Source organism: Danio rerio, chromosome 1 (genome assembly GCF_049306965.1).
Source record: "Danio rerio strain Tuebingen ecotype United States chromosome 1, GRCz12tu, whole genome shotgun sequence".
In the NCBI taxonomy this organism is placed as follows: Eukaryota; Metazoa; Chordata; class Actinopteri; order Cypriniformes; family Danionidae; genus Danio; species Danio rerio.
Window position 1 is genome coordinate 33,500,496 of NC_133176.1, and position 16,412 is coordinate 33,516,907.

At 35.5% G+C, this 16,412-nt stretch overlaps 1 protein-coding gene across 1 annotated transcript in view; it reads left to right on the forward strand.

The window, feature by feature from the left end:
* pcca (propionyl-CoA carboxylase subunit alpha) overlaps positions 1-16,412 on the forward strand; it is a 91,750-nt gene that overhangs the window by 49,855 nt on the left and 25,483 nt on the right. Inside the window, 3 exon segments of the mRNA NM_001002746.2 lie at positions 1,797-1,899; positions 4,269-4,367; positions 12,351-12,404. Coding sequence (NP_001002746.1) covers positions 1,797-1,899; positions 4,269-4,367; positions 12,351-12,404 — 256 coding nt within the window.

Sequence of the window (16,412 nt, forward strand, 5' to 3'; positions counted from 1 at the left end):
TGATACCAAATGATAAAAGTCAAGCTATTGTATGTTGTTCCTAAAACTTGAAAACTTAAAACTTGAAAAACTTGAATCAGGTAGTGTACATTTACTAATAAATAAAAACTATTTGAGTGATGATTTTAATATTGTTTAAGCTTAGGTTATGTAGCTTCCGTAGCTTTAATACAATATGGTGTTTTGGTAAAATGAAAGGAATGACTAATCCTAGTCTTTTCATCAGTTAGATTAGTTTCTTCATAAAATAGTTTTATTGTTGTGCATCACGTCACATCAAAAATTAGCATTTAATGCTGTAAAACACATTTTATTGTACCGTCCTGCTTTTAATGACAGCAAAATGCTTTTATAATGAAGGATTTCCCACAAGGAGACATTCAGCAAAGTGTCATCAGGAAATATTGAAAAATTTGCATCATAAATTACCTTAAAAATCTTATCTAGGAATTTGTGTTAGTTTTTAGTGGTATATTTATTAATCAAACATGTTTGCCCTTAAAATAGCCATTGTTGCTGACATGGCATTAAATAAAAATCGATGACGATAATGAGCTATTAATGCAAATTAAAAACAAATCTTTTTTTTTTTTTGATTAAGTGTTTTAAAAGAAAAATATATACCCGTTTTAGACTTTTTTTTTTTTTTAAATGATCACCTTTTATTTGGTTGGAGCAATGGTAGAATATATGTTTAGTTGCAGTAAGTGAACAATTATGCAATAGTGTCAGCAGAAGAGTTCCTGATTTTTGGGGTGTAATAAATAATCTAACAGGATCTTCTGTCTGTACAGCTGTTTCAGACAATGTTCCAAACATATGGATCAGTATCCAGTATAAGTCTGTTTATGAAAGAGAGAGAGGGAACTCGAGCCTTCTGCCATACAAATTATATGAACAGTTTTTTCCAAGTAATTCTGTGTAAATCCCTATTCTGTTTTAACATTTAAACCATATTATGGGTTGAACGCATGCATCAGACAATAATGAGAAATGTGCTTAGTAGTAATCTGTTTACAGCTGAAGCCCAGCAGGCAGTGACTCAGCACCGCAAATAAACATTTAGTGTATGGAACTAACACAATGCTTTAAAAATATAACAACGAAACACAAATTGCGTTGCATCTAAAGAAGTGCTTCATTGTGAATTAATTGTTTGTCAATGAACCTCTCTGCCACTGAAACAGTAAGGAATTATTCTTCATCTGGAAAAGAAGAGCAATTTACACTTGAAAAAACATGCAGAGAGACCATCTGTCTAAACATCTCTCCAGTTTCCCCTCCACTGTCTCTTTCTTTTCTCTTTTTTCATGTGTTCCAAAAGTTATTGGTGGGGGGTGGGCTTTCTCTTTGTAGTGAATGCAAGGCCACCTCAGAAGAAAAACACAGCTTTGCTTCTAATACATTTACTTTAGTTCTCCTAGCAAAGGAGCTGTCAGTCAAACAGCCTCTGACCAGGTGGTTTGTGTGTGTGTGTGTTTTAAGTCATCTGCAGATCTGTAACCTAAAAATAATTACACTGAGAGATTTGTAATTGACTAAAGTAGAGAGAGGAGGAGAGAAAGTGTATTCTCTAATCCTACTCTGAAAAACTGATTTTGGCTGGCTGTTCAAACTGCTTATTTAAAATGAGTTTAATCATTTTTTTTGGAGAACTTAAATAGTTTATGCTCAATTTAATTGACTTAATTGATTTGTGTTGGGACAGGGTGAAGGAATTGCGTGGAAACCAGCATCATGTTTTACAGTGTAGAATGAAAGCATTTAGTGTGTTTGTGTGTTTGTTTGTGTTACAGGGTGTCTTGTGTTCCTGCAGAGAGCAGTGATTGGGAGTTGTGTGTAGAACTTGAGAAAAGTGTTCACATGCTGGGCGTGTCTCGGTCTGGAAACAAATATACAGTATGTCAAATTGTTTAAAATTATGATAAATTGTATGATTTCTCAGTTCATGTCTTATTAGATATGGCAGTGGTGTTGCAGTTTCCACATATGCATGACCCATTGAGCTGTGGTGCTTTTGAGTAATACTCATTCAGTTCTGGCAGATCTATTTTATTCTTTTGCTAGCTGTGTCCCAAATGGTGCATTATACACTATGTTCTTATGCACTTTGTACTTATGCATTTACACTCAGTAGCATAGTATATGAATGTACTGTCGTCCCAAATGGAATGCTTCATGTTTTTTTACTAACTGGAAATTCAAACTGTTTCTCAGATGATCGTTGATGGTTGACAAATTAACAAAATGAATGACCAAACTACCAAAAAAATACCTGCCGTGAGTATAACCTCATGGTAAAATCACTCTCATAGGAAAATTTTGCTTTCTCTATCTAAAATAAATCAAGTAATCCAATTTTTCAGTGCCCGAAAACTCCACTCTTTCCGCTACTTTGGCAAAGCAGCGGCTGTTAAATGCGTGAAGTGTCCATCATTGCACACTTCATTTTAATGGTTAAATAAGTGTTGTAAAATGCACTACTTGCACTATTTATTTTACAAAATGGTATAGAATAGTGCATAAATATGCAATTTGGGACGCACCTTCTGTCATTTTCTGGCAGTTCTGTCGAATCCTAAAAAGAATGAGTTTTTCTCATAAGATGGTGATGACGCATTAAATAGTCATTAGATTTCTTAAATCCTGAAATCCAAAGTATTTAATACTTTGTTAAAACATCTATGTGCATTTATAAAGCTATACTTTGTATTATATTATCTTTGCATTAAATTACAAAAAACTAGTTATAGAGGTGTTTCTAATTGAGCATTTATGGACAGGACTGTCAATTTGACATTTTTTGCCGTTATTAGTCTCATGTAGAATCTATAAATATTTAAGATATAGACATGATAACACTATTATGGAGTTCTTTGTTTTTTTGAGCAAAAGTGAAATGCAAAAAATGCATATTTGTGGTACTCTCCCATTTACTTTGCTCTAAGTTTACCCTACTTTGACTACTTTCACTGCTGAGAAACTCAGAAATTTGAAAAGGGTCCATCAAATTTCATGATTTTATATTATCCTAAACTAGGGGTTATGTTTTTTGTATTTAATTTAATTTAATTTAATTTAATTTAATTTAATTTAATTTAATTTAATTTAATTTAATTTAATTTAATTTAATTTAATTTTATTTTATTTTATTTTATTGTGTTTAATTTAATTTTAAATTTAATTTTTTTTTGTTTTTATTTAATTTGTTTTATATTTAATTTAATTTTTTATTTCATATGAATTTTATTTTATTTTGTATTTTCTTCAAATTAATTTAAATGTGAGTTTAGTTTTTTCATATGAATTTTATTTTTCATATAAACGTTGTTTTTTCATATGATTTGGGTTTTAGTTCATTAATTCATTTAGTTTAATTCATTTGAGTTATTATTATTATTATAATTTTTTGTGGGACTCCAGTTTAATGAGTAACATGATCTAGTGGTTAACTTAAACACTTCTGTAGTTCTCAAATGCAGCAGTTTTTACTCGGTTCTGCCCCATTTATGTCTGTGAGAAGGCCTTTTCTACTGCATCTGTTATAGTCCCTCCAGAAAGCTCCCTCGCTAGTGTCCCTGTTCTCTAAGGTGGTATTTGCATTGAAATCAATCCGTCTTTCTCCTGAGTCTAAATCACTTTAGGAGCTATGCGTCTTCCTCTTCTGTTACAGAAAGATCCTCATAGAGCAGCAGCTCTCACACTTTCTCTAAGACGTCACTCACTAACTGTGTGTTTAGACACCTGTGGCCCTTCAGTCAGGGATAAAAGGAGCCTCGGGGGGTTTCAGGGGCCTCACCTGATCTCCGTGGACCCTCTTCTTTCTCTTTCTTACAGCTGAGCTTCGGATGTGTGTTTCTCTCCCAAGACTGCACATCAAACTGGACCCCCTGCTCCAGAAAAAGGCCCTGGAGGTTCCAGTGTCCCAGCATGCTTTGGGAATGTAACCGATTATTCTGAACGGTTGTTTAGACAAGTGTTTGAGGGCTGAGGATAATCAGTTTGACTAGAGACACTGCTTTACAGAAAAGGCTTACATGAAACCCTCCACCTCCCCTAACAGGCATCAGGTGGATTTGGGCGCAGAAACTGCTGACTTGACCTTACATGAGTTCAGAAACTTACATTTGATTTCTTAGTCACGCTGTTTCTTTCAGACGGATCAGTTTAGTCATATTTTCCTCTCTCTTTGATTGATAGTAACTTGATTAGAACATGGTCCATTGCTGTCTATCTAACTCCTACCGTGTGTGTTTTTGTTGGTTTAGGTGGAGATAGATGGAGAAAAGGTTCAAGTGTCTGGAGAATGGAACTTGGCCTCAGCATTGCTGTCCGTCACCATCAACGGCAAACACAGGACTCTTCAGGTACACAAACATACATTTACATAATCACATGTAGAAATTAATTGATTCTTGACCATTATTGAAAAGTTAGAAAGACAAGTAATGCACACTTTAAATTGCAATATTTGTGCTGTAGCTCTAGTAATTGTTAGTTCCATCTGGCCAGAGGGCTTTAGAGGCCACATAAGGGTCATGGAGGTTTTGGCCCACCCAGATTGATCATTGGCCCACCCAATCCATCAAAGCTGCAAGAATATACTAATGGAGTGGAAAGTCACTGCTACAGCTCATCTAAGCAAATATAATGTAATTTTTTGACCTTAATGCAATTTTAAATACAATATCCAGTGGTTATAGTGAATAAAAAAAAATATTATAAACGGGGCTTGATATTAACATTTTTGATCACCAGCCACTGTGGCTAGTAGTTATTCAACAGTTTTGTTGTTGGAAAAATATATTTCTTATGCATAAATATGACTTTGGAATGCCAAAATTGAGATTTTTTTTGTTATTTCTACATGCCTCCTCTGTCATTTAAATTTTAGTATGTTGTGACCTTGCTCAATGAGCATGAGCAAATGGCTTTTGGTTTTATACTGTCGCATTGCAATTAAGTTTGATTTGACATTTTAGGGTTCAACACTTAAGAATTTACCATTTCTTTTCTCAGGCCCCACTAAACTAATTATTTCCTTGCCACAAATTTTAAGTTATGTGTCAAAACAACTGTAATATAACTTTTGGTCACTTTTGTTGGTTTGTTTGTTGAATTTAAGTTACATTGCATCTACATGCCAACTAAATCTCATTAGATTATAAGTAGACTGTTAGGTTGGGGTTGGGGTTGGGGTTAGGGGCTAGGTTAGTGTAGGTTAACATGTACTTGCAAAGTTTCTTATAGCCAGTGTCATAGTCAAATGTCTGATGTCTGTTGAAGTAGCATATCAATATATTTTAAGCAGACAGTCTACTAATAGTCTAATGGACCATCAAAATAAAGTGTCATCTAACTTTTTATTCAACAAAATCATTCTTAAAAAACAATTGACATTTAAAAAAATATTGTCATGGATCTAGAACTATGTCCAGGCTAAACATCCAAGATCACCAGTTAACTATAGCTAAATGGGGAGTTAATCTCCTATTAAAGCAATGTAATTGTAAAGGATTATAATTAAACCACATAAACCGAAATGCATGCATGAGCACCATTTTTTTCCAGTGTATTTCAAAGAGAAACGATTGCGCCAGTTGCGTTTAAAGGCACAGTTGCTTCTTGCAAGGAAATGGGACGTGGGAGTTTTTAAGCAATCGCACACTACTGTCGTTAGTGAGTGAGGATCACCTGTGTCTGACCGTGTGCTTGATCATCCTCTCATTCTGTGTTCACCTGCTTTCTTTTGCTCACATGAACACTTATCAGTCATGCTGTTTCTCGTTTCTAAGATCACATTTGCACTCATATTGACAAACTATAAACTAAATAATAAACAAAAAATTATAAAAAAAACTAAAATTCTAGTCTTTAGTGACAAGCCAGTGCTGGCAATTAAAAAATTATTTTCAAGCAACCAAAGTGGCTAGTGGGGGTGTCTGTCTAAGCTAACACAGGTCAAGTCTACCTGCGTTTGATAAGTTGGCGAGTATTTATGTCAAGCCCTAATTATAAATATCATGCCTAAAGAAATTAATTTAATTTAAAGTCAACTTAAACTAGTGACACAAGGTCTAGTCCAAATATGAGCTCATGTTTGTTATGTAAGCCTGTAATATAAGTAAGGTTATAAACAACACCCGTTACATTCTTACTGATAAAAAATAGTTACTTTTCCTTACACCTATTTTTATGCACATTTTGGATATGCGCATAAAAAACGGTTGATGGAAGCAACAAGATGCGCATAAAAAAACATATGCGCATAACTGAGTAGGATAAACTTTTAATTTAATAAAAAAGATGTGCATAAGCTATGATGGAAACACTTTTACCAAACAAATTTCAGTATGCGCATTAAAAAAGGTCATGTAATTTTGTTAAAAGAGATCATGTGATGATAAAAATGTTTGTGAATGGACAAACCAGCAGGCTGAGCACACTCTAAAAGCATCTGATATGTTGTTTTGGTCATTTTAAAACACCTTAACCATGTTAGTATTAGTGTTATTATATTATTAATGACCTCCAGAATCAAGAGCATCTGTGCTCCGTGTCTCACGCTTTCAAATGCCACCTTCTGAGGCGCAAGTCATTTATTAAATGAAGAAAAGATTCACACAGATTCTCTTATTGCATCAAATTCCGTTTTTGCTGTTGATATTTGGCGCCAGATGATCAGGAAGTGACGATTTTGTTTACTTTGACTCCTTGGATAGAAGCGCTGCTTTATTCGCACATCTTTTATAAGATAATCCAGTTTTGCGCATAAAGTTAACTTGACTCAAGCTACTGAAACTTAAGTTTTGGGAAATATTGTAATAAAGTTGCAGAGAGAAAAAGAGAAAGTTGTTTTTCTTAAAATTCTGTTTACTTGTAGATTTGTGACCTTCCTACTGGTCTGGAATCAATTATTCAACTTTAATTCACCCAAAAATAAAAATTCTGTTAACATTTACTCCTCTTCTACTTGTTCAAAACCTATTTTTGTTTCTTTCAAAGAGAAATATACCTAACAATGATGGAAAAACAGCCATATATATCTTATTGAGATAAACAAAAGATGTGAGCAAATGGTAGTTTATATTTTTTTGGCAAACTATTTAAATAAAATGTGATGGTATTTTTGTTTATTTATCCATTTATTTTGTAAGTAGGCATGTAAATAGTGCGATAATCCACAATCAGTAGTCATTTATTTAATGTTATTACGAAAGCATTTTTAAAAAAAAGGACAGATTTTATAGCACTTTTTTGTTTATAATACTAATTGCACTGCAAAAAATGATTTTCTTACTTAGATTTTTTTTGTCTTATTTCTAGTCCAAATATCTTAAAATTCTTAAATCAAGAAGAATTTTCTAGACAAGCGAAACTTATTGTCTTGTTTTAAGAAATAATATGCCAAATTTACATTTTACATTTACATTTAGTCATTTAGCAGACGCTTTTATCCAAAGCGACTTACAAATGAGGACAAGGAAGCAATTTACACAACTAAGAGCAACAATGAATAAGTACTAAAGGCAAGTTTCAGGTCTGTAAAGTCTAAGAAGGGAAGTGTTAGTAGTTTTTTTTTTTTTTTTTTTTGTACAGTTAGTGTGATATTCAAAGAGGCAATTGCAGATTAGGAAGTGAAGTGGAGACTAAATAGTTGAGTTTTTAGTCGTTTCTTGAAAATAGCGAGTGACTCTGCTGTTCTGATGCAGTTAGGGAGTTCATTCCACCAACTGGGCAGATTGAGCGTGAGCGTTCGCGAAAGTGATTTTTTCCCTCTTTGGGATGGAACCACGAGGCGACGTTCATTCACAGAACGCAAGTTTCTGGAGGGCACATAGATCTGCAGAAGTGAGTGCAGATAAGAAGGTGCTAGGCCAGAAGTCACTTTGTAGGCAAACATCAGAGTTTTGAATTTGATGCGAGCAGCAACTGGCAGCCAGTGCAAACGGACTAGCAGCGGAGTGACATGTGCTCGTTTAGGTTCATTGAAGACAACTCGTGCTGCTGCATTCTGGAGCAGTTGAAGAGGCTTGATAGAGTTAGCTGGAAGCCCAGCTAGTAGAGAGTTGCAGTAATCCAGTTTGGAGAGAACAAGAGCTTGAACAAGGAGTTGAGCTGCATGTTCAGATAAGAAGGGTCGGATCTTTCTGATGTTATAGAGTGCAAATCTGCACGATCGAGCAGTTCTAGAAATGTGGTCAGAGAAGTTTAGTTGGTCATCAATCGTTACTCCAAGGCTTTTCACCATTTTGGATGCAGTAATGGTTGCCCCATCCATCTGGATTGAAAAGTTATGGTGTAGAGTCGGGTTGGCAGAAACTACAAGCATTTCCGTTTTTGCGAGGTTCAGCTGAAGATGATGATCTTTCATCCAGTGTGAAATATCCAACAGGCAGGCTGAGATACGAGCTGGAACCGAGGGATCATCAGGATGAAAAGAGAGGTATAGCTGGGTATCATCAGCATAGCAGTGGTAGGAGAATCCATGTCTCTGGATGACTGGTCCTAGAGATGATGTGTAGATGGAGAAGAGAAGTGGCCCAAGAACAGAGCCTTGAGGTACCCCAGTGTTTAGATGCTGTAGGTTGGACACCTCTCCCCTCCAAGACACCCTGAATGACCTGTCAGAGAGGTAAGATCTGAACCATTGTATAACAGTGCCCGCAACGCCCAGTGACTCAAGCGTAGATAGCAGGATCTGGTGGTTGACAGTGTCAAAAGCAGCTGACAAGTCCAGCAAAATGAGGACTGATGATTTAGAGTCTGCTTTAGCCAGTCTGAGATCCTCCACGACCGAGAGCAGGGCAGTCTCAGTTGAGTGGCCTTTCTTAAAGCCGGATTGCTTGTTGTCCATGAGATTGTTTTGAGTAAGAAAGTCCAGGACTTGATTGAACACTACTTTCTCCAGAATCTTGGCCATGAATGGAAGCAGGGATACTGGTCTGTAGTTTTCAAGTAGCGTATGGTCCAGGTTGGGTTTCTTTAGCAGTGGGGTTACCCTAGCCTGCTTAAATGAAGTGGTGAATAAACCAGAGTCAAGAGATGTGTTAATTATGTGAGTCAGTGTTGGTATGACTGCAGGAGAGATGGCTTGCAAGAGATGAGAGGGAATGGGATCGAGTGGACAGGTGGTTGCATGGCTAGATAGCACAAGTTTGGACACCTCAGACTCAGAGAGCTGAGAAAAAGAGGTGAGTGTGTGTGGTGTTGGTGTTGTATCTTGCGTGTTTGTTGTAGGTGCAGCAAATTGAGCACTGATTTTTGCAGTTTTAGTGCAGAAGAATGTAGCAAAGTCATCAGTAGTAAGTGTGGAGGATGCGGGTGGAGGAGGAGGATAGAGGAGGGAGGAAAATGTTTTAAAAAGTAGGCGAGGATTAGTGGCATTGTTGATTTTCAGACGGTAATACGTCTGCTTTGCAGAAGTAACCTCAGCTGAGAAAGAGGACAGAAGAGTTTGGTATGTTAAGAGATGTGCAGGATTTTTAGTTTTCCGCCAAATTCTCTCCGCAGCCCGAAGTTTTAAGCGATGCTCACGGAGAGCATCCGAGAGCCAGGGTGCAGGAGGACTGGCACGGGCTGGCCTGGATGCAAGAGGACATAATCGGTCTAGACATGATGCTAGTGTGGAGCAGAGTGTATTAGTGGCACTGTTCGAATCAAGTGCAGTGAGTTTGCGAGATGGAGGAAGAGAGTCTGAAACAATGGTGGATAGTCTATTGGGTGAGAGAGATCGTAGGTTTCTGCGAAAGGTAACCAGTGTAGGAGTGTGTGGCGGCTCAGGAGTAATGTGGATGTTGAGAGACAGAAGGAAATGATCAGATATTTGTAGTGGAGTTACTATTGTTTGATCAGTGAAGCAGTGTCGTGTGTAAATAAGGTCTAGCTGATTACCTGATTTGTGGGTAGCAGAAGTAGGTGCTCTTTTTAGGTCAAAAGAGGCAAGCAAAGTCTGAAAGTCTGCAGCTTGCGGTTTGTCAACGTAAATGTTGAAGTCACCTAGCACCAATAAGGGAGTGGCAAAATTAGAAAAAGATGAGAGAAGAACATCCAGTTCATCTAGGAAGTGACCTAATTTACCTGGTGGGCGGTAGATGACAACCACATTTATGTAGAAGGGGTGGATAATGGTGACTGCATGGAATTCAAAGGAGCTGATTGTTGGCAGGGACGGTATCAGAGTAAATTTCCATTCTTTGGAAATTAGTAGTCCAGTCCCACCCCCTCTCCCTGTCTGACGAGGAGTGTGGGAAAAAGAGAAATTAGCAGAAAGAGTAGCATGTGTAGCAGTGTCCTCCGGCCTCAACCAGGTCTCAGTTAGAGCCATGAGATTATAGTCAGAATATGTAGCTATGGAGGTAATAAAATCAGCCTTGTTAACAGCTGATTGACAATTCCAGAGGCCCACGGAGAGAGAGAGTTGTGAAATAGTAGATACATGTATTGAACGAAGGTTGTGAGGATTACGCCTGCAGCGTACCTCCCGTGTTTTGCGAGTGTTAGTAACAACAGGAATTAGACAACACATAATAAAAGTGCACTGACAACAAAAAATAAGTGTAAAGTAAAACAATAAAGTAAAGTACTCAAGTGCTTTGTCGGTGTCTTTGCTCGGTGGAGTCGCGCAGGTAGAGTCGATGGTCTTTACCCTCGTCGGTCTTCACACGAGGCGGTCTTCACACGAGGCTGCCGCGACCGCTGCCGCGGTGAACTAGTTGTTTATATAACCCCAAAGCACTAGCTGATTGAATTCAGCTGGACACGCCTCGAGAGTCAAAACAAGGGCCGAAACTGAGGCGGACGACGCGAAACCGCGTCTGCGTTCGCTACACAAGCTCTTATAGTAACCAAGGAAACAGTGGCTAAACAACTTCTAGTATTATACACAACTGAAAGCAAGTTTTAATGTCCTACAACTTTACACAAACAGCTGGAAACAAGTCCTCAAACCATACACAACAACTGAAACAAATCTTAAATGTACTTACAGGCTGCTGGTCTAGATGCTGCTAAAGTGCTTCTCCTGCCGACTAATGCTAGCGTGCTCACTATATAGTGGTTACCTGGCGTTTGGACACGCCTCCCGAGTCAAAACAAGGGCCGAAACTGAGGCGGACGACGCGAAACCGCGTCTGCGTTCGCTACACAAGCTCTTATAGTAACCAAGTTATTAAATTGAAGTTATTGTTTCCTTAAAACAAGCAAAATTCTCTGCCAATAGGGTAAGTAAAATAATCTTATGTCCAAAGGAAAAACAAGATTACTTTGCTTACCCCGTTGGCAGATTATTTAGCTTGTTTTAAGGGAAAAAAAAAACACACTTAATATTGGAATATTATTTCTGAAAACTAACAATATGTTTTGCTTGCCTAGAAAATGCTTCTTGATATAAGAATTTTTAGATTTTTTCTCTCAACTTTGTTTTTATTGATTTTAATTATAATACAAAACCCAACAAACAGTACAGAATGTTAACTTATGATATTTCAGAGTCTACTTTCCCACCCCAACATTTGTTAAATTAAAATAACATTTAAAATATATTATAACATAGAATAATATACAATACTTTAAAAAATACAAAAATAAATAATTAAAAATAAAATGCAAAAAACATATTTAAAAAATTATGTATATATATATATATATATATATATATATATATATATATATATATATATATATATATATATATATATATATATTTATATATAAATAATAACAAAATAAATAAAATAAAAATAAAAAACTATTACATTGAATTTTAAATTACAGTCATCTTTCCAGAGACATCCTTTTTTTCTATCCATTTATAAAGCAACTGAAAGGGGACCACACTTTTTTAAAAGTCTCTGCTTTACCCCTGATCACGTATGTTAATTTTTCAAGAGCAAGATTATTAGACATTTCCTTTATCCATTGTGCAAGAACAGGTCTTTGGGTGTTTTTCCATACCAAAGCTATAACACGTTTACTTGTATAAAGCTGATATTTAAAAGAAAAGTATTTTTTGCAGTGTGTGATTAAAAAATATTACTATAGAATGCTAATGTGATGACTGTCATTTTTGTTTATGTCTAGTTGACTGTACAAATTTATCTTTTACTTGTAGCATGATTACCCATGTGTTGCTGACTTCCAAAATCATATTTTTTGAAAAACTGCTTTCTTGTGCCACCTATTTGTAACTGTAATGAGGTCGGCAAGCCAGTTCTGTAGACTTACAAAATGAATGGATACACTACATTTTGGGCCAATTAGAATGAAGAATTAACCATTGCTTTGTTACGAACCCACAACATCATATACTCAAAGACACTAATGCACATTATGTCTTTCTGTAAATGCAGTGCCTGTCACGGACAGCGGCTGGAGAAATCATCTTGCAGTATCTGGGCACTTCAGTAAGTCTTTAAACAAGCACCTTATAATGGCATGAGCTTTGTGTTTCCACCTGGTTTTAACATGTGTTTTCAGTGATCCCATCACAAATGCTTAGCTGAGATGTCTTGTGAACACCTTGTGTTGGGATTTGGTTGAGACCCTTCCATCTTATTTTGTCACGCTCCACCGCACATTTGCAGGAGTGTACAGTGCACTGCACAAGTATTATTATGGTTTATGAGCAAGTGACAAAGCAAAGTGAAAAATTATTTTGATCATAATCTGTGTTTGGACACAGTTCAGTAGAATATAAATATCTTATTTTAGTGCGCTTTCTCACAACACTTCCCACAATGATCACATGTTATGTAGAAGGTAGGTGGTCTTTCATGGCTGGTTGAATGGATTGTATGGGCTTTAGTCTCCCTGTTCCTCCTGTTTTCAAATTAAGTCCCACCACTGTAAAACAAAATCTGTCAAATAAAAAAAAAAATGACAGCTGGAATTTAACCATTTAAAATACAGTAGAAACGTAAAGGAAACTTGTCATACAGCGTTTTTAAATACTATCATCTACACAACCTAAGAACCCTTAGCAGGTGTGGGTGAGAAAGTCATATAATGTACCAAAACTCATTACTAACAACTTTTCCCATAAGCAGAGAAGAAGCATACTAATATATAAATGGTTCTCAGTGTCATTTAAATTACAATTAAGCACCATTACCTTAGCACACACAAACAATTAAAGTAAAGCAATAAACTTTATTTATCAACATTAGATATAACATTAAAATCTAATGTGCATAACTCAAAAGAAAAAACGAACAAACTATAAAGAATCATAGGAATTCTGTGATTCATTAGTAATTCATTAGTATTCTGTGAAAGTGAATTCACAGTTTTTCACCATATACATTAAAGGGCACCTATTTCACCCCTTTTACAATATGTAACATGAGCTTTGGTATCTCCAGAATGTATCTGTAAAATTTCAGCCCTAAAACCCATCGGATTATGAATTATATCCTCCAGAATCTGCCTGTTTTGGTGTATACTGTAGCTATTTTTGTAGTCTGTGGCTTTAAATGCAAATGAGCTGCTTCTCCCCACCCACCGTTCCAATGTGTGTCTGCTCATCATGCGTTGCCTCAGATAAACATCAGTCAGTGATAGAGACAGACTCGGATGAAGCTAAAATACAGCTTATTCATCAAAAATACCAAGTAAGTTTATTTGATCTATTTGTGGTGGAATTTGTTCAAGCCTTTCTGTAATGATGAGTTTCACACAAATGTCGTTTGCAGTAAACACACACACATACACACATTAAAGGGCACCTATGTTCACTGGGGTTTGGAACCTATTTTAATGTCAGGAAATTTAGAAAAAGTGACATTGTGTTTATATCACTTCAGTATGACAGTTCTGTCCAAACATCTTCCAAAAGTTGATTTTCATCATATGTGCCCTTTAAGGAACTTTACTGTTAAACAGGTTATAGATTTTTACTGTAGTTTTTTTACTGTTGAAATTACTGACTTTTTTACAATAGCCAAGAAAAACTTAAGAATAAAGGAAAAATAACATTGTAATATCACAAGGAAATGTTGTGGCCACGCAGTCTAGAGTATGCCTAGCAATGATCCCATGTGCAACATAAAAGTTGTTTTGTTTTGAGTGGCCTGTTTTTCAACTGGATTTTACACTCATGCATTTTACATGAAAATGAGGATACAAAGCTTTTTGACGCAAATGGTATGCCATTTTTATGTACTGAATGCCTATTATTCCGCTATGCCTAGGTATATCCAAATATTCATTTTCTAGAATCTAATCTAGTTAATATAATAAACCTACCAATCTAATTCCAATACTGGGAGAATAAGGAAGTCCACAAAACAGCAATAGTGATAACCGGACAGTGAAATTATATAATTAGAATAAAATGTAGCATGATTTTTCCAGCTGTTGATGTTTTCATATACAGTTGAAGTAAGAATTATTAGCCCCCCTTTGAATTTATTTTTTATTTTTTGCATATTTCCCAAATGATGTTTAACGGAGCAAAGAAATTTTTGCAGTACGTCTGATAATATTTTTTTCTTCTAGAGAAAGTCTTATTTGTTTTATTTAGGCTAGAATACATTTTTTATGAACCATTTCAAATTTATTAGCCCCTTTAAGCTAATTTTTTTTTTCTCGATAGTCTACAGAACAAACCATTGTTTAACAATAACTTGCCTAATTACCCTAACCTGCCGAGTTAACCTACTTAACCTAGTTAAGCCTTTAAATGTCACTTTAAGCTTCGTAGAAGTGTCTTGAAAAATATCTAATGAAATATGTGCTCTCATCATGGCAAATATAAAATAAATCAGTTATTAGAAATGAGTTAATAAAACTATTATGTTTTGAAATTTGCTGAAAAAATAATTTTGAGGGGCTAATAATTCTGACTGTATATGTGTGGGCACCAATGTACAGTAGCTATGGTGGTTATATTTGTTTTCGTGAATGTGCCTTAAAATATGTTTGCATGCGTGTTCATGATCATTCTGTGGTGTTTCTTGCTGTACCTCATGCTGAGTGATATATGCTATAGTATGTGACTTGCTGGGCTGCATATCCTGTCTTTACACTCCAGTTGATTTGCCAGACGTTCACACATGCAAGCTCATGGAGACTCTCACACTCCTCAGGTCAGAGAAACGTGCAGGTGTCTAAACCCAACTACAAATCAAACCAAGCCATCCCGTCTTTGTTTACCCAAAGCCACCAAAACAATTAGCATCAACGTTTCGCTAGCTTAAACAAACAAACACGGCTGAAAACACAGTAACTCTGTAAAAGACAAGGAAATGCCGGTTTCCAGACTGCACACGCGTGGGCTTCATGGGGGGTCTCTGCTTCAAAGGTCTTCTGAGGGGGTTTGTTTCAAAGTTTTCCTGGGGTCAAGGCTATTATGGGATACCTTCCGTTCATTTTGTGTTTACAGGTCAGAGGGGCTGTGGTCATCTGTGCCTTTTAGGTCCACCAAAGCAAGGTTTTTTTTAACAGTTTTGGGGGTTTTCTTCTGTCAGAAACATTACTGTTTTTTTACATATTCAGAAATTCTATTAAACTTTCAGTATAGCACCTCAAACTGCATTCGGTAACCTGCTTAAGATGTCTAAAAAAATAATTAGTGAGATATTAAAAGAGAATCTTCTGAACTTAACTGCAGCTCAAATTTGCACATTGTCCATCTTAAAAAGCTTGTCAAACTTGCCAGCCTGATCTCACAAGAGAACTATTTTACGATTTTGTTAGTTTAGTGGCTAATTCATACAAATTCAAGTTAAGTCATTAGGAAATGTCAAATTTTTGTATGAAGTAAATTTATTTGTTGTTTAGTTTTTTCTCTTTTGCAAGACAAGTTACATTTAAATAAAAATAAATTGACATAAATCTAAATTCATTTAAAGTTACCATTGCATTTTAATCCCAATCAAAGCAAATATGCATTTTGCATTAGTAGTAGTTTTTGACTTGAATTATTTAAAGCAAAACTCAAGTGGTTTCAGATTTGTGAAAGTCTGTTCTGCACATTTATTAATTATTTTTTTTATTTTTTTTGCTTTAGTAACATGAACCAGAATGTAGTTTTATTATACAACAAAATCACTTCACATAATTGAGTAAATAAATTATATAAAAATAATAAAAATAGGAGAGGATACATAATTATGAAATTACATACAATTATAATATACATATTTTTTTAATTCTAATTATTAAAAAAAGCTAATAAACACTTTTAGTTCATAAAATGCATGTATACAAATATTTTTATGTAAAAATGTTACAGGAGGATTATATGTTAACTGTTTTAATGCTTTTCTATGTTTAGAAATGACTTTTATACACATTTTAATTTGCAAACTTGGATTTATGTATGGGAAATTTACATGATAATAATAAAACCAGGATCTTTAAAGAGCCACCCTTAACATAATAACCAAAAACCTTGTTTATAAGCTAAGGAA